Genomic DNA, 17,781 nt, shown 5'->3' on the forward strand with positions numbered 1-17,781 from the left:
CGACGAGTCTTCTAACGGGAAGATCCAACATTTGGTATTGGGTTCAATCAAAACTGGATAAGAGGTGACTCCCGCTATCTTCACGGCGTATGCCGTTCTTTCAAATCGCACAGCTTTTATGTTGCTCGCAACTTCTTGTTCATCTTCTTGCTCATCTTCTTTCTGTTTGCTACACTTTCAGCCACTCATATTTTTCTTCCCCCACAAGTTTTCCTGCTTCCCCTGTTCGAGCTACATACTCCCCACTGGTCGATCCCCATCTAAAACTTCATCATAGCACACAAATATTCTGGCTGGAAGAGCGAGATCTCCAGCGAAAAGCAGGATGTCGCCACGTAACTGGTCTTCCACGTGAGCGAACCAGCACACGAAGCCCGGGCGACGCGAGTTTCACTAACAAGTTGCTCCCATTTAAGGACGGGCACAGATACTACTGGAGAGTAAGAATTTGAGTAATGGGTCCTCACATATGCCGTTGCTCACCTGTCACAGGATCAAAAATCCTCTAGAAGGAATCCCATACGACGAGTTGATGAGCGAAGTCACTGCCTATGCCAAAGAAGAAGGCCTTGAGGATATTGTCTTACTGTTAAAGAAGGGTGCTCTCGTTGGCCAGGACAAGGACTCCCCTCAAGCCTCCACCGCGTTGACCGAAGATGACCGAGATATTCTGCGTACGGAGGTGACTAGCCGTTGGAAACACCCGAAGATCCTCTATTTCACGATCATTCTGAACTCCATCGCTGCGGCCATCCAAGGCTGGGACCAGACAGGTGAGCCGGATGTAGAGTCTTTTAGATTTCATAAGGAAACTGATCTTAGGTGACAAGGTTCGAATGGTGCCAACCTGACCTTCGATGTGGCTTTCGGTATCCCAAACAACTCCCCTGCTTGTGGTGACAGCGCTACCTGTAACAAGAACCAATGGATCGTGGGACTCATCAATGCGATACCTTACATCACTATCTGGCTCTTGTAAGTTGTACCCTTGTATTGTGGACAAAACTTTACTTATTCTCTCTTTCATTTCAGTGCTGGCTGGTTATCTGATCCCCTTAACAACTTGCTTGGCCGCAAAGGTACCATCTTCTTTGCCGCAATTTTCAGTTTGCTCGCACCAATCGGCGCCGCTTTCACTCAGACCTGGGGCCAGCTGGTGGCTTGCCGTGTTATGTTGGGCATCGGGATGGGCCTGAAGGAAGTGACAGTCCCCGTGTACTCTGCTGAGAATGCACCAACCAACATTCGCGGTGGCCTTGTTATGTCCTGGCAAGTATGGACAGCCTTTGGAATCTTCCTGGGGACATGTGCCAACCTGGCCGTTGCCAACACCGGGCGTATCTCGTGGCGCTTGCAGTTAGGATCCGCCTTCATTCCTGCGGTTCCTCTGGTACTCGGTATCTGGTTCTGCCCTGAGTCTCCTCGCTGGCTTATTATCAAGGGACGGCATCGAGATGCGTACAATTCTCTCCTGCGTCTTCGAAACTCCAATCTCCAGGCAGCTCGGGATCTGTATATGATCCACTCGCAGCTTGTCGTGGAAAAGAAGGCACTCATAGAATCCGGCTTTGCGAAGAACAACAATATGTTTGCGCGATTCATCGAGCTCTTTACCGTCCCACGACTGCGTCGTGCAACCCAGGCTTCGGGAATTGTCATGATCGCGCAGCAGATGTGTGGAAGTAAGTATTTTTCCCTCACAGACTAATACAGTTGATTGCGATTTACAAACCCGTGCTTCAAGTCAACATCATCTCTTTCTATTCCTCGACGGTCTTCTCGGTGAGTCAAAGACGAGTCCCAGAGACTGAGAGTTTGAATATACTATTTTGAAAGAAGCCCACTGACGCAAAGATCTAGCTCGCTGGCGCAAATGACATGCACGCACTGCTTGCATCTTTTGGATTCGGACTGATTAACTTCATTTTCGCGTGGCCTGCAGTCTGGACCATTGACAGCTTTGGCCGCCGAGGCTTACTGCTTTTCACTTTTCCTCAAATGTTCTGGACTCTTCTGGCCGCTGGTCTGTGTTTCTATATCCCGCAGAGCAGCACCGCACATCTCGGCATGGTCGCGTTCTTCATTTACCTCTTCGACGCGTTCTATTCCCCAGGAGAAGGCCCTGTTCCGTTCACATACTCCGCCGAAGTGTTCCTCTCTCCCATCGTGAAATCGGAATGGCCTGGGCTGTCGCGACCAACAATTTCTGGGCTTCCATCCTGTCCCTGACATTCCCCAAGATGTTGCGTGCTTTGACTCCCCAGGGTGCCTTTGGATTCTATGCAGGGCTCAACGTCATTGCTTTGGTGATTATCTTCCTTTTTCTGCCCGAGACGAAGCAGCGTTCCCTGGAAGAACTCGATTATGTGTTCGCGGTGCCCACCCGTACCCACGCCAAGTACCAGCTTACCCAGGTTCTTCCTTGGTGGATCAAGCGCTACATTTTCAGGCGTAAGGATTCAACTTGTCCAGAGCTCTACCGGATCAAGGAGCGACTTGCGGAGCGTGTTATTCCGGACAACGGCGACGAGGCGGGGAAGAAAATGTGCACTGAGCAGACAGAGGCTGTCTAACCTCACCTACTTCTCCAGCCCGCTCATTTGAGTTGATTCGGCCACAAAGGAGTGCCATATGCAGTTTACTCGCTTTGAATGTTCAGAGAATTTTCAGCATAATTTTTGAATAATTCGCCACAAAACCTCGTCCATATCATATTAGACTGCCCATAGTCCCGTATCGTAACGTCTTCATGAGCTGCAAGTCCCGTGACGTCAACTCCGCTTTTTTCAACTGCCGCGCAGAATTATCGACGCGTTAAACATCGCAGAATGGGAGACACCCAAAACACAAAAATGCCCGGCGCAGAGAAACTCACAGGCTCATCTAAGCGCAAGGCATCCGACCCACAAAACTCAGGGATCCAATTCACCTCTCGCAACCCCCCATGGACGTATCTCAGACTCCAGCTGCACGTGACCCGAGATCCCCAGTATAGGCAACGCGCTAACAGTTGAACAGTGTTCCTCAGCTGGATAATGCCTTGTCGCAGCCATTAGATGCGCTGTCTGCAAGGACATATCTTTCTTCTGCATTTTCACAGTACCTAGGACTGACAGGGACGTCTATCTCAGTCGACATTCTCAAGGTCGAGCACAACAGCTCCTCGCAGCCTGGGCCCAAGGGGGACTATGTATGGATCCGCATTCCATGCGGTGATGCGGCAGCTGTGGTCGCAGCGCTCAGCTCCTGGGTTGGGGGGAGCAATGGGTTGAATTATGCGTGGAGGGTCTGCGCTAAGGGAAATTACCTTAGCGCGCTGGCTGCTGGGTCTGGCGCTGATCTTTTTGTGCCGTGACGAGATCATTTTGAAGGCTGTGCTCTTTTATTTTGCACTGGGTTGGCGTATTTTATGTTATGTGAATTTGTTTTTGTTATATCTGCTCTAAATACCCTTGGCTTACAGGCTGGTTCTCTGGGCGGTCATTTTGGAAATCACGATAAATTTGGTTTTCTGATCTAAGATTATTATGCTTATTCTTCCAAGCCATCGGAGTCGTGTTCAACGTCTTATCTGCGTACGCGATCCTTTTAGCTACTGTGCTGCTTACCCGGGGATTCCTCTGGATCAATATCAACCAAGCAATGCCCGAGTGGCACGTCCGGTCTCGCTGACGAGCACGCTGCCAGATGCGGCGGGGTTATTCTCCCATGTAGGAAGGGCACTAGGGCCCCTGGGATATTGCATATGGCAAGCATAGGTGATTATTGGCACCGCAGACAATTGGTGCCGGTCTTGTCTTGGTTTTGTCTTCATTAAAAAGGGGATACTGGTACGATAGGACCAGTTTTCGTGGACTCAGGCCGGGGACTAGTAAATACTGGTAAAAATGCGGGGGATGACCATAGTCGGAACAGACGCAGCCACAAGGTCTTCTGTTTCACCATGTCGCAATCCAAGACCTTGTGCATTAGAATGTCATCTTTATGTGAAATAGACTTTTAATGGACTGCGAGATTTCTCAACAGGCAAGAAATACACCGTCACAGCAGATATAACATGAATTCAAGTCAAGCTGAGTTTCCATCCACCAAGTATTGACATAGCATGCTCCCATGGAAACCGAGGCTCATGGCCTGTTTCTCTTTCCTCGCTTGTAGACAACGCTTGTTTACCTTTCCGCTCATCTTGTGCTGAGAGATCCTTCTGTCGCCAAACCATCTGAACGACTTCCATCGCAGGCGTTATGTTCTGAAGAAAGTTAGTCAGACGCAAATTTCAATACCACGGTGAGAAAACGAAAAAAAGTAAAGCTTACTCCGAATCGGCGTATACCCTCAAGCTCTTCGAAAATTTGCAGAACAGCGAGTCGTTGATCTTCGGTAGACGAGCAACACCCCGCCAAAAAGAGAGGCCACAGCGGTAAAACAGCGGTCCGCATCATGTTGGCTTTCTTTGATATGATAAGACCCAAAATGAGATCCACATAAGTGTCTTTTGCTCTAGAATCTAGAATTGGAAGGCCTTGGCCTTTGGACCCTGGCCTTGGGGAGCATGTTTCGTGGAGAAGAATCAAGGCGCCCAGGCGATTTGCTTCAGCAATTGCCATGCACTCGGTATCTGGGTCCATGAACTCAGCAGGGACACTTTGCTCCAGATTTTCAAGCTCTTCTCTTAACCGGAGCACATCTTGCGGATCCGGATTGCTCTTTGTTTCTGTTTCCGTCCATGCTAGCTCAGTAGTTCTGTGAATCAAACTGAGGAGAGAATGGCTGAAGCCCATATACGGATCGATGACGTGTGGCGAACCCAGCACGTTCTCTGAGACGAAAGTCTTGCTTGATGTTGATGTTGAATTGTCGACTCGAAAGGCCGTCCGAGCCAAGACCAAGTGGAACATAAAATATCTGTTGAAGAAACTGGCCAGCTCTTGGCTGTGGATCGAGCGCCCCGGTCGTTCTCGTCGGGTATTGATGAGATCTTGGAACCCACTCAGGTGCGTCACCCATGACGGTCGGCTATAATCTGATATCTTCAACAAATTAGTGGAGCCCTCATCCGAAGGGGCCTTCAGCACACGACTTACATCGAACCAGCATAACATGAGGACTAATCCAAGCATCTCATCTAGTTCTTTCTCATCCCACCTCTCGCGAGTCAACAGCATCCGAAGGTATGTTAAAGCATGATTGTGATGCTCCAATGCCGGTAATCGATATCGCGAATTAGATAATCTGAGAGTATTTGCGGCGATGGCCAAGGTGGCATGGTACAGTCCCTCAGACTCCAAGGCCATCGGAAGAATCAGATAGCGATAGGGATTGTAATGCGCATTATCGACAAGGGTCGAGCTGCTGCATATTGTATGCTCAAAATAAGTCATGAGGGTTGGGTCGTACTCCAATCTTTGATTGTGCACAGGTATTGAACTAAGCCCTCGAACCAGACAGGTAGTTCTGCGGGGGTAATGTGGGCTTGTGGTCCCTTGCGCTGAGCCATAGTAGTACACGTGAATATCGCTTGCTGTGGTATTGAGAAACATCCAACGTCGATTCCTCTGTCTGAGTAACCCATTCCGGCCTTTCAATTGGCCTCCTTTTTGTCGATGGGTATCGTCCTCGTCTCTTTCGGGGTCTTGCTTCTTGGACCACACACCTGCACGTCCATGACAAACGCCTCGGGCGATGGATTCTTCATGCCAAATGAGTCGGATTCCATAATCGCAAGTGCTGTTATTGCGCGCGCATCGGCGACATACCGGATGAGCTTCTGCCGGAAGATGAGTCGTGATCTAGGAGGTCTAGGATTGGGAAATTACCATCGCATTTGACACGGCGCGCCCGGCATGTCCAGCAGCCCGTTCGTGCCCTCGATATCGCCGGCATGACGACTTGCAGGGGAAAACCAAGACAAAGGGGCAGCTGGACGGTTATTAAAGCCGAAGAAGATAAGCGGGAGAAATTTGGTTTGCGGGGAAGATAACGTTGCTCCACTTGGGCTGCATGGGCCTTGCATTCTACTCGTTTTTAAGTATTTGTGGGTACAAGAAGCTGAAACGCTCAAGGGTGGACCCTGAAAGTATTGGTTGAACCACTCCCAAACATTTCATAGCTAATCTGTCATGGGGAGCTCAACTCTATAGCTTTGACATGCTACTCCTCTCCCGGTCTTGTCGGCCCTTCCAGCCTGTCAAGTCTGACAGCTCTAGCTCGGGGTCCATATGAGCTAAATTACTTGACTCGACATGCTGCCCTGCACGCCAGCACCACTTCTGCATGATGTCTGCCTCAAGTTTTCCTTCCAATAAGTCGGCGACATACTTTCCGACCACAGGAAGAAACTTGAATCCGTGGGCCGATCCCCCAGTGGCCAAGAATAGCCGACGATGGTTCGGATGCGGGGTGACTAGAAAGTGTCTATCAGCGGTATCCGCATCCCAGCAAAGGCGTGTGTAGCAAAACGGCCGATCTGCCAACTCCGGCAGGACTCGGCGGAGATTTCGACGCATGGTTGCCTCAATTTCTAGCGGCAGCCCATCCGACGGGGTTTGTACAAAAGTGTGCGGAATGGAGGTGGTGATTTGCGAATTCGAGTCAGTCTTGCGGTTGGTGATAAACTGACTATGGGCCAGTTTGAAGACGCCGTCCGCCTGTGGAGGGAAATAGTAGCCCAACTCAAGATTGTCCATGATGGGCATCGACGAATAATGCTCGGTTTCTTCCGGCGTGAGCTGGATATGAGCAACACCATGCCCTTTGGCCGTCAACTGCTCTTGCAGGTCGAGCAACGATGGCGCCCACGCTCCAGCCGCAATGACCACGATATCTGCCTCGTGTCGTACTCCGTCGGCTGTGAGCACCCCCTTGCACTCTCCGTTCTCCTCCAGGACTAATTTCCTCACATAGCCCCTTGTCTCGCCCGATATGTATTCTACACCATTATCCTGGGCTGCTCTTGCCATGCGCTCCATGGCCTTGTCGGCAGCAGCCCAGCCAGCAGTTGGATTCCAGACATTGATATTCCATCCATCCAGGAGACCCTTGACAACAGGATACCGCGAGCGAATCGTGTCGACCGTTAGCCGCTCAAGCCCTTTAACCCCGAGGCGCGTACAGGTCTCAATCGATCCTTCGACAAAGGGAACAGACAAGTTAGCTGCGCTCAAGATCCACCCCGGGACATGATAGAGCCCCTGGAACATAGGCCATGTGCGCCACGCCTCAATCGACTCCAGTCCCAAGCGCGCATACAGCGGCTCATTATAGTCGCTCCGGATGACCTTCGAGATATCGGTCGAGGCTGCCTCGCACGAAGGGGGCGGGTATCGGTCGAGAACGCGAATGGAAGTATACCCGCGCTGCGAGAGGTGATAAGCCGTAGACGTGCCGAAACAACCGGCACCGACGATAAGGATCCTTGTCTCCTTGTCCATGGTCCTATCTCGATATGAATCTGTTTCCTGCGTCAGCTGGAGAGGTAGTCTGACGGTATATTTATCGCGGCGGCTCGATCCATCGTTCGTTATCGTACGACTTGGTGTTCGTTTCGAGCTTCCGTGGGCACATCACGCGATGGGGCTTTCTTGATCCATTTTGTTAGCGTAGAATTGACACTTCGTTCTGACCTTCCCGGAATGATACGCTGCAGATAAGATCTCGGCGACTTGCCGAAGCGCATTCGGTGGATTTAGTGGATCTCGCTCCGACCTTCTGGATGTGGTTTTGTGCTTCCCCGCATTTCGAGGCTCGTTTATCGCGCATCCTGGCTGTCTCGTATCACGCCTTACGCTCACGGGGGATGTAAAGCTTATCGCTAAAACGGCTAAGCCTTATATAGCATAAACTGATAGCAATCTTGATTGGCCCAACAGGGATAATTTATAGAGCTAATACGTGTATCTAAACGATTTCTTCTCTTTATCTGTCAGATCCGAGAATGCCGTTGCCTCAGACGCATCTGCGTTGGAATGATGTCCGTGGAGCTTATCGCGCTGCTGGTTCTCCCACCGACAGAGAAACCCGTAAGCGACGATTGCGCCGATAGCAACCACTAGACAAGCCAGGAGCCCCTCGTATCCCTTGGAGTAAGACGGGCATCATTGGAGCGGAAGCACTGGGGCCCAATGATGTTTCCAATGCAGTAGCAAATGAAAAATATAGCGTTCATAGTCAGCTTTTTCGAGTGGCCGCTGGTGTTGGCCATCGGAAGTGAAGTAGACAATACGTATGGAGCCCAATACGTGTAAAAGACGTAGTATGCTGCCAAAAGGCCATGCTGGTTGTCGCGGGGGAGCTTCCACATGAGGATAGCACAGACCATGGGTACCAGGTTGGAGATGGCGATGGTGGCACAGCGAGAGTTTGGGACCCTGCTGGTGAAAAAGCCAAGCAAGATTTGCCACACCGTAGCAAGAACACCTGTGGGAATACCGAGGACGGTGGTGATCAGACGTGTATATCCCAGTCCAGACACAATGACGGCAGAGAATGTCACGAGGCCTCCGTTGGGGATATTCTGGGCCACGGCAAATAGAGCCAAGAGCCACGTCTTGGGATCAAGAAGACATTCTCGAACTTGATACCACTTGATCGTCTTGTCTTCTATGCCGGTATTGTTGTCCTTGACTCGCTCGAGGCAAACAAACTTCTCGCGGTCGGTAAAATACCAGCATTGAACTGGCGAGTCTGGCAAGAATACGAATAAGACGCCGGCCCAGAGGAGTGTAAATGCGCCCAGAACGATAAAAAGTAATCTCCAGGGGGCCACGGAGGTGTCTGTTTGACCGATCCCGTAGCTCACGATCCCAGAAAACACCGAAGAGAGCTGGTTGAACCAGAACGCAACACGCAGAGGCTGCTCACTGGTTTTCCACCACATGACCGTGAGGATGCTCGAGATAGGGAAGAGCGAGGCCTCTGTCATTCCCATCAAGAATCGCACGGTCGCAAGACCTCCGAAGTTTTGCGTCGCCGCGGTACACAGGAGGAGTACAGCCCAGCCACAAACCATTCCCACCATCAGCTTGGCTACGGGCAGCCGCTGGATGAGTAGCGCTGCAGGGTACTCGAATGCCAGGTATCCAAAGTAGAAAATAGAGCCCACCCAGGAGTACTCGCCCCCAGTCAAATGAGTGTCCTTTTCCATGCCATAGATTGCGGCATTGGATATGATAACTTTATCCACGGCAGCCAGGACACACGATACCATGATGAGTGGAATCAAAATGAGGTCGATTTTCCACAAGACACGTCGCGCCTCTGCCTCGGAGATGGGCTCTGCTGCGATGGCAGGGTCGAGCTCGGCGAGGAATTGTGCAGCAACATCTTTGTCTCGCGGTCGGCCCTGGGACTCGACAATATCACCATCCTGAGACTTTTCATGGTCCAGGGGAACTGAAAGCTCGGGGGTCGCGGGCTCTTTGTCATTGAAGGTCATGTCTGCGCAATCTTGCAACAAGCGCTCTCCTACAGTCAAATGGGACGTTTGAAGGGAATGAAATGACGCAAAAGCCAGTGACCGGGGTCAATATTCATTTATTATCATATCACCATTGATACGAAGTCATCCTGTTCACTTATCTCGAGATATTAGGGTTTGCGCGGTGGGAAGGTCAGAACGAGATAAGCGGCTGTCTCCGCATTTCCCCTCTCACGCCATGAAGCCAATCAGCTTGCATTGGGACATGGTCCGTTTAAGCCGACAGGGATCTGAGCTGCTGATGACTGTGATGCTGAGCAAGAAAGACAGCGTAGTCGCCATAAAAGACCTGCTTTGTCCCCTTAGTCTCCCGACGAGCAGCGAAACCCAATTCCATCATGTCTCCCGATGAGCTGGATGGCCCACGCATCAGGATCGCCATCGGTAAGTCCAAGTTCATTGCCCATGGCTTACCCTGATATTGGTACATTTGCTCATAGTTGATAGATCGTGGTGGTACATTCACCGATTGCCTCGGCATCATCGATGGGCGCGAGGAGATCGTAGTCAAACTACTTTCCCAGGATCCTGCCAACTATGCTGATGCACCAATTGAGGGCATTCGTCGCATCCTCGAACAGGCCACAGGCAAGCAGTTTTCTCGGGACCAGCCGCTGACAACTGCGGATTTCTCTGAAGTTAGTATCCGTATGGGCACGACTGTGGCCACAAATGCCCTTCTTGAACGCAAAGGAGAGCGCCATGCTCTCTTAATCACAAAGGGGTTCAAGGATGCGCTCCGCATCGGTAACCAGTCTCGCCCACAGCTGTTCGCGTTGAACATCCAACGGCCAGATGTGCTGTATGAGGATGTCGTGGAGGTGGATGAGCGGGTCACTATCGAAGATTATCAGCAAAACCCTACCCCGGACAGGGAAAGTCTGCAAAACTCGTTAAAGGCGGACGCAAAATTGACTCGAGGTGTTAGCGGCGAAGTCGTTCGCATCTTGGAGCCACTCGATGAGTCCAGCACAAGGGCAAGCCTCCAGGGATTATATGAGAGGGGGTATCGGACAATCGCCGTCTGCCTCGTACATTCGTATACATTCCAAGAGCATGAGTTGGCCATCGAGAAGATGGCTAAGGATATCGGGTTTACTCAAATATCCTTGTCTAGTCAGCTTTTGCCGATGATCAAGATGACTTCGCGTGGCGCTTCGGCTACCGCAGATGCCTATCTGACCCCCGTCATCCAGCGGTATATCGAGGGTTTCCGTTCTGGATTTAAGGATGGCCTGCGCTCGAGCGATACCCGTTGCGAGTTTATGCAGAGTGATGGTGGATTGGCTAATTTTGAAAAGTACGTGACGATAATTCCAGCGATACCAACAACTCTGACAATCACAGGTTCACTGGCCTCCGTGCAATTCTGTCAGGCCCTGCCGGTGGAGTTGTGGGCTATGCGGGAACTTCGTATGACGAGAATGACAGAAAGCCTGTCATCGGGTGAGCGTTGCCTCCAATGATAAGAAAATATCTTCAGAATGATTTTATGGCTAAGATTGCTTCAGATTTGACATGGGCGGCACCAGTACCGACGTCTCTCGCTACGATGGCAAACTCGAACACACTTTTGAGAACACCATCTCTGGAGTCCCAGTCATGGCCCCCCAGCTAGATATCAATACTGTGGCTGCCGGTGGCGGCAGTATTCTCTTCTGGCGCCATGGACTATTCGTGGTCGGTCCCGAGTCTGCAGGGGCGCATCCTGGACCAGCATGCTATCGCAAAGGAGGCCCCTTGACTGTCACTGATGCGAACTTATTCCTCGGTCGTCTTTTGCCAGACTACTTCCCCAAGATATTTGGCCCCCATGAGGATGAGGCCCTGGATGTCGAAGTGACCAGTCGGAAGTTCACAGAACTGGCAGACCAAATCAACCAAGAAACCGGCCAAAACAAGAGCCCGGAAGAAATCGCTTTGGGATTCATCCAGGTGGCCAACGAGTCTATGGCTAAGCCTATTCGTGCTCTGACAGAGGCCCGTGGATATGATACTTCCGCACATAACCTGGCATGCTTTGGTGGCGCCGGAGGACAACATGCGTGCGCGATCGCTTCTTCACTCTCCATCGGCACGGTGATTATTCACCAATACTCGTCAATTCTGTCGGCCTACGGGATGGCCCTTGCGGATGTCGTCCAAGAAGCTCAAGAACCAGCTTCTGGTGTCTTAGATGAGAAGGCAATGAATAACATCACCGCTCGCATCGCCGCCCTCAAGTCCAAGGTGACTGCTGCGTTAGGCAGTGACGGCATCGGGGCTGCTCATGTGGAACATGAGGTCTACTTGAATCTGCGATACCAAGGCACTGATAACCTTCTGATGGTCTTAGAGCCAGACGACGGTGATTTTGCCGCTGAGTTCATCAAGCAGCATAAGCGTGAATTCTCCTTCACTTTCCCCGGCCGCAATATCCTCGTCGAAGACATCCGTGTTCGTGGCGTTGGAAAGGCAACTTCTGCAACGCCCGAGGCTCCCCAGAAAGAAATGAAGTCCATGACAGTCACCAGTATTGGGGCCGACAAGCAGAACGATTCCTCGAGCGTATATTTTGCCGGAGTTGGTCAAGTCACCACTCCCGTGTTTTTCCTCAACAACCTGAAGCCAGGGGACTTCATCCAAGGACCGGCTATGATCATCGATAAAACACAGACGATTGTCGTTGAGCCCAATGCAACTGCAACGATTCTCTCCAGGCACGTTATTCTGAATGTGAAATCATCGAAGAACCAGACAGATGACACGACTGTCGTCGATCCTATTAAGCTGTCCATCTTTGGTCATCGCTTCATGTCGGTGGCCGACCAGATGAGCCGCATGTTCCAGAAGACATCCGTCTCTACCAATATTAAGGAACGTCTTGATTTTTCATGTGCGGTCTTCTCACCAGATGGAAAACTGGTCGCGAATGCTCCTAACGTCCCGGTTCATCTAGGAAGTGAGTGACCAACCTGTTGATTTGGCCTGATATGAAAGAGTAAGGAATACTAACTGGGAGAATAAAGGTATGGAATATGCAGTTCGGTATCAGCATGAGCAGTATGGAGGTAATCTCAAACCGGGAGACCATATTCTCACCAACCATCCTCTGGCTGGAGGCACACATCTCCCCGACATCACCATCATTACTCCTGTTTGGGATGAGAAAGGCCAGAATGTTATTTTCTATGTCGCGTCTCGAGGTCATCACGGTAAGAACCCCCAGTCATAGACTACTATATAGGTCCCTATGCTAATAAAGAGCAGCTGAGATCGGCGGGATTGCCCCTGGATCTATGCCCTCCAACAGTAAAATGCTTTATGAAGAGGGAGCCATGACAATGGGCTTCAAAGTCGTTTCAGAAGGCCATTTTGACGAGGAGCTTGTCCGCAAATTCCTATACGATGACCCAGCCTCATACCCGGCGTGCAGCGGCACGCGCACGTATAATGACAATGTCTCGGATCTCAAGGCAGCAATTGCTGCTAACCACAAGGGTGCAACACTCCTTGAAGGGCTAGTTGCGGAGAATAGCCTGGAAGCAGTGCACTTCTACATGGATGCCATCAAGCGAAATGCCGAGGTTGCCGTGCGGGAGCTCCTCAAGTCCATCGGCCGCAAGAATCCTGGGCAAGCGCTTCGCTTCTCAGATTTCATGGACGATGGAACGGAAATCACGTTAGAGATCCGTATTGATCCAGAGACTGGGTCTGCGGATTTCGATTTCACCGGCACGGGCCGCGAAACCTTCAATTGTTTGAATGCCCCAAAGGCCATTGCCCACTCGGCAATTATCTACGTCCTCCGTGCGCTTATAAATGTTGATATTCCACTTAACGAGGGCTGTCTCGCTCCTGTTAAGGTCATTATTTCCCTCTGGTACCTTGCTCAACCCGTCAGGATACGCCGCTGTCTGTGCCGGAAACCCGATCACCTCCCAGCGCATCACAGATGTTGTTCTAGGAGCCTTTGGTGCATGTGCCGCATCACAAGGCTGCTGCAACATTATATCGTTCGGTATGGGTGGTGTTGATCCTAATACCGGCGTCGAGATCCCCGGTTTTGGTGTGGGCGAGACCATCTGCGGTGGCTCTGGTGCAGGGCCGACTTGGAACGGCACATCGGGGGGTGCATGTTCATATGACCAACACGAGGATTACAGACGCGGAGGTCTACGAGCTCCGTTACCCTGTCATTCTGCGCCAATTCTCCATTCGTGCAGGATCTGGCGGCGAAGGTCGTTTCCGCGGTGGAGACGGTGTAATCCGTGAGCTTGAGTTCCGCATGCCGCTTTCTGTGTCAATGCTTAGCGAACGACGGGTCTATCGTCCGTACGGTCTTGCTGGCGGCGGGTTTGGTCAGGCTGGCTTGAATCTTTATGTGAAGAAGGAGCGTGACGGAACTGATCGCGTGATTAACATCGGTGGAAAGATGGAGCTCGAAGTCCAGCCCGGCGAGCGTATTCTGATTCACACGTAAGTGCTTCTCTAGGGCTGAGGATATGATTTGATATCTGGACTAACTTTTGTCCCTCCATTAGACCCGGTGGCGGTGGCTGGGGTGCAGTATCTGCGGATATTGAACCAAACATTCCGAAGCAATCTGGCAACCACTCTACGTTCCAGCCACGAGGAAGCGTCCATGCGTTTACTGCCATGGCAGAGACAGCGCAATAAGGGCTTAGATTGCAAAGAAAGAAGAGTAATGAAATGTTTTCTTTTGCTTTCCCTGAGCACCCTGAGGATGATCTCAAGTCGACGCCTGATGTGAGTAGTACGCATCCAGTTAGATATCGAACCCCAATTATGACACATGGATTTCAATTCAGAGGATTTTTTTTTCTGAGCACTTGATTGTGCAATCAAAGCCAGCCGTGACGAGGCTGCGATCTCCAGCTTCAAATTGGCCGCATAGATGAAACACCCCTACGCTGTCTGTGTCATGGACAAGCCGATGACCTGGAGATTCAAGAGAGCAATATCTACCCGTGTAATGATGATAACAATCACGAGCAGCGGGTACATGGTTTTTCGCCCTGCGCTTATCGTGTGTTGGATATATTCAAGTAGTATTCACGCTCATGGCGGAGAAAAGAGGCGTGACTAAGATTGGGTGATCGAAGAAATATATGCTATTTATACAATCCAGAAATAAGTTTGAGATCTTTCTTGAGAGCCAAGAATATCAGAGCCAGAGGTATCGATGCGAAGTATGAACAAAAAAAAAAAAGCAACGGTGACACTACTCTTGGACTAAGCAAGGAGGCTTTCCAAGTCAGCGATCCGAGTGGCACGATCCTCGGCCTTCTTCTTGCCTGTCTCGCGGAAGGCCGCGTTCATGAGATCGCGTTTTCTCTTTTGAATATCAAGCACACGCTCCTCGATGCTGTCCTCCACAACTAATCTCCATACAGTGGTCTCACGCTTCTGTCCCAGACGATACACACGGTCCACAGCTTGATCCTCAATAGCAGGCGCCCACCAGCTGTCAGCAAGGATGGCCTGATTGGCGGCAACAAGGTTGAGGCCGACACTGCAGACGCTCAAGCTGGCAAGCAGAACAGTGCAACTAGGGTCTTTTGTGAAAACAGTGAGTGAATTGTCGCGTTGGATAGAGTTCATTTTACCGTCGATGCGCACGTAGTTGATGCCGCGGGCTTCAAGGTGAGGCTCCACAAGGTCAAGGAAGGACGTCCACTGGCTGAACACCACGGTTTTGGTGTCCGGAGCCTGGCCTTGTGCTGTGAGAACTTTCATCAAGGCTTCAATCTTGCTGCTAGGGCTCTGTGGGTCGGCAGTGGCAGTATCAGCATCCTCGCCCAGATTAGTCGCGGGTGCAACCAGTGTGGAGTTATCCTTAATATCAGCACGGCAGAGAGGACATTTGTGCTGTCGTGAGATGACCTGTTCGATACAGGCACGGCAAAAGGTATGGGCACAGGCAGTAATCACAGGCTGGTCCAGGTTGTCAAGACAAACCGCGCACATCTCTTGACTCTCGATCTGTAATTGCAGCATCTCTTGAAGAGCTTTCATGTTCTCTGGAGTGAGTGGCACCACTTTATGCTTCTCCAGCAATTCCATGAGGCCTTCTACACGCCTCTTACAAAGCGCCCAGTGATTGCAAACCTGTCGGAGGCGTAAGAGAACTTCGAGCAGATGGGAATAGCTTGATTGGCCCTGCTTATCTTTGAGGTTGAGCAGAGCACCCTTTGCTTCGGATCTATAGAAAGAAAGCATATGAATTAGTATGATTTTCAGTAAGAAGGCTTTAGAGGAACGTACTGGAATGCGCTGTATCTCTCTCGCTCATAGTCATTGAACTTGACTCGAAGAATCCGAGAAGTCATTGGAGGTAAGCGTAAGTTGATGAAGTTCATATCCTTTCGTCGTCTGAGACAAATGGTACCCATTAGTGCTTCCAGAAGCAAGCGAGCATCGGGGCTGCCACATGTCAGAGGACGGATCAAGATGGTATTGAACATGGGCTCCTCCTCTAGGCCGCCGGTAAGCTTCAAGAATCGGACTTGGGAGTATAGGTCTCTGAGGGTATTGATGATTGGCGTCCCTGTGAGTGTCCAGCGAGAATCGGCACGCAGAGAACAGGCTGCGAGGGATCCTTTTGATTGTGGATTTCGAATTTGGTGGCCTTCATCCAGCACAATTCGACGCCAGTGAACAGAGAATATTCCCTTGAGCGGACTTTTCGCCTCTGGGTTGTATTCTTGTACCAGCGCTCCGTAACTCGTGATCACCACATCGTATTCCGTTAGATCTTTCACCTCCTTTTTGGCAGTGCCATGGTAAATCAACACACGGGGCGTTGATTCTGCTCGGGTGTGGTCATGTATTTGATTCCTCCAGTTGCTCATCACGCCAACGGGGGCGATAATCAGAGTGGACTTGCTCGAGGCTGAGGTGCGAGGAGCAGAATTGGCCAGGATCAACGAAATAATTTGGATCGTCTTTCCTAAGCCCATATCATCCGCCAGAATACCTCCACTTGCAAGCGGCGGTTCATTCGGAGTTGTGAAGTTAGTTGCTATGTTGTTGTATTGCTTTCCGCTGCGCTTCCACAACTGTACGACACCGTCGGAACCTGGAGGTGGAAAAGCGGGAGATTCACGATCAATTAACCACGCCAATCCTTGCCTCTGATACGGAAGCAATTGGGTCGATAGAGCTGCTGGAGTATCTGCCATGGGCATGTTTTCAAGATCCCTTTCTTTCTGCCCGAAATTCTCTACTACTTGGCCAATATCTCGAGGGTTAAACTGACTGCTTTGACTGAGAAGCTCTTCGATGGATTCAGGTCCCCGGCAAGGCCGGTCGGTGAAGAAAGGTTTGCAAACATGGCATTTTCGTTACTCTGCCACGATGTAGCAGCTTTTCCAAGGGCCAAAGCACGGGCTTGCTTCGCGGCTGCTTTTGCGGCTGCTTCCGCTTCCTTCCTACGTTGAGTTTCAGCCCTCTTGGCCTCTTGAAACTCCTTCAGAGGAAGCCTGTCTGCTTGCATTCGTTGCTTGAGTCCCTCTCTATCGTCAACGTTTGCAGTGCCATATAGCGGTAGGGCCACGGGGCAATCAAACGTTCCAATCTGGCCGGTGAGAATGCCCTCGACTTGGAGGTCACCAGAATCCTGCGGAATACGTTACTATCGTTGGTTTAAGCTCTGATTTATGTGCGGACATACCATGTATGGTGCTAGCCTCGCAGCGACGTGGCGTCCAATGTGGCCGATCTGGTCACCCATTACATTAGTCACTCGGATTGCGTTCTTATCATATTGGTTCTCCGGCTCTCGTTTCAGAATAACGTGCTCGCCAACGTTCGCAAAGCCTCTGTAGTAGCGGACTCCAACAATTTTGGTTTCAAGAACTCCTAGAAGAACATATCAGAAGGACTAGAAAATGTGCGTACAGGATGAACTAGATACCGTAAAGCATTCTTTCTGACACCGACTCCGGCTGCCGCTCGCCACCATGAGTCTCAGAGACCACATTTGCGGCTTCATCGTCAGCTTCATCGGCTCCCGCGACCTGAGATAGCTGGGTCAAGGGAAGCAATTCTGAGGCTTCGCTGGATTGTTCCTCGCGTCGTTGCTCGGATATGCCGCGTCTGGACTTGGCTGAGGATTCCTCGGCAAGAGTATCTGCCTCATCGGCCTTGCGCTTCTGCGGACGTTTGGCCATGGTAACAGCCTGTTGGGATCGAAAGCGCAACGAAGATGAAAGGAGAAGAACCGTATCACAGATGGACGTGTCAAGCCGACACTACGCCGAATCGGGCAACCACGCGCAAACGCACGCGTAATCACGTGCGGA

General features: G+C 51.0%; 7 protein-coding genes across 7 annotated transcripts; 3 read left to right on the forward strand and 4 right to left on the reverse strand.

Moving 5' to 3' along the window:
* Positions 1-469: 469 nt before the first annotated feature.
* On the forward strand, positions 470-2,573 carry N7468_008117 (Major facilitator superfamily domain general substrate transporter; the record flags this gene model as incomplete). Its single annotated transcript, XM_058477413.1, has 6 exons — positions 470-773; positions 831-975; positions 1,033-1,682; positions 1,745-1,782; positions 1,861-2,099; positions 2,150-2,573. 6 exons carry the CDS (start codon positions 470-472, stop codon positions 2,571-2,573), a joined length of 1,800 nt encoding a protein of 599 aa, XP_058327758.1.
* Positions 2,574-2,828: 255 nt separating this feature from the next.
* N7468_008118 (uncharacterized protein) lies at positions 2,829-3,355 on the forward strand (the record flags this gene model as incomplete). Its single annotated transcript, XM_058477414.1, has 2 exons — positions 2,829-2,972; positions 3,029-3,355. 2 exons carry the CDS (start codon positions 2,829-2,831, stop codon positions 3,353-3,355), a joined length of 471 nt encoding a protein of 156 aa, XP_058327759.1.
* A 708-nt stretch (positions 3,356-4,063) lies between these two features.
* Positions 4,064-5,716, reverse strand: N7468_008119 (fungal specific transcription factor domain-containing protein; the record flags this gene model as incomplete). Its single annotated transcript, XM_058477415.1, is given in 4 exon segments — positions 4,064-4,249; positions 4,317-5,030; positions 5,085-5,639; positions 5,654-5,716. 4 exon segments carry the CDS (start codon positions 5,714-5,716, stop codon positions 4,064-4,066), a joined length of 1,518 nt encoding a protein of 505 aa, XP_058327760.1.
* Positions 5,717-6,134: 418 nt separating this feature from the next.
* Positions 6,135-7,430, reverse strand: N7468_008120 (NAD(P)/FAD-dependent oxidoreductase; the record flags this gene model as incomplete). Its single annotated transcript, XM_058477416.1, has 1 exon — positions 6,135-7,430. One exon carries the CDS (start codon positions 7,428-7,430, stop codon positions 6,135-6,137), a length of 1,296 nt encoding a protein of 431 aa, XP_058327761.1.
* Positions 7,431-8,047: 617 nt separating this feature from the next.
* Positions 8,048-9,433, reverse strand: N7468_008121 (Major facilitator superfamily domain general substrate transporter; the record flags this gene model as incomplete). Its single annotated transcript, XM_058477417.1, has 1 exon — positions 8,048-9,433. The coding sequence occupies one exon, from the start codon at positions 9,431-9,433 to the stop codon at positions 8,048-8,050; it is 1,386 nt and encodes a 461-aa protein (XP_058327762.1).
* A 380-nt stretch (positions 9,434-9,813) lies between these two features.
* N7468_008122 (uncharacterized protein) lies at positions 9,814-14,134 on the forward strand (the record flags this gene model as incomplete). Its single annotated transcript, XM_058477418.1, has 9 exons — positions 9,814-9,859; positions 9,923-10,775; positions 10,823-10,921; positions 10,987-12,416; positions 12,484-12,669; positions 12,725-13,264; positions 13,359-13,553; positions 13,621-13,933; positions 13,999-14,134. The coding sequence occupies 9 exons, from the start codon at positions 9,814-9,816 to the stop codon at positions 14,132-14,134; spliced, it is 3,798 nt and encodes a 1,265-aa protein (XP_058327763.1).
* A 576-nt stretch (positions 14,135-14,710) lies between these two features.
* Positions 14,711-17,649, reverse strand: N7468_008123 (DEAD/DEAH box helicase; the record flags this gene model as incomplete). Its single annotated transcript, XM_058477419.1, has 5 exons — positions 14,711-15,680; positions 15,743-16,611; positions 16,737-17,096; positions 17,151-17,338; positions 17,394-17,649. The coding sequence occupies 5 exons, from the start codon at positions 17,647-17,649 to the stop codon at positions 14,711-14,713; spliced, it is 2,643 nt and encodes an 880-aa protein (XP_058327764.1).
* Between the last annotated feature and the right edge of the window lie 132 nt (positions 17,650-17,781).

Source organism: Penicillium chermesinum, assembly GCF_028974085.1.
Source record: "Penicillium chermesinum strain IBT 19713 chromosome Unknown utg000006l:1.0-2335141.0:1.0-2336784.0, whole genome shotgun sequence".
NCBI lineage: Eukaryota > Fungi > Ascomycota > Eurotiomycetes > Eurotiales > Aspergillaceae > Penicillium > Penicillium chermesinum.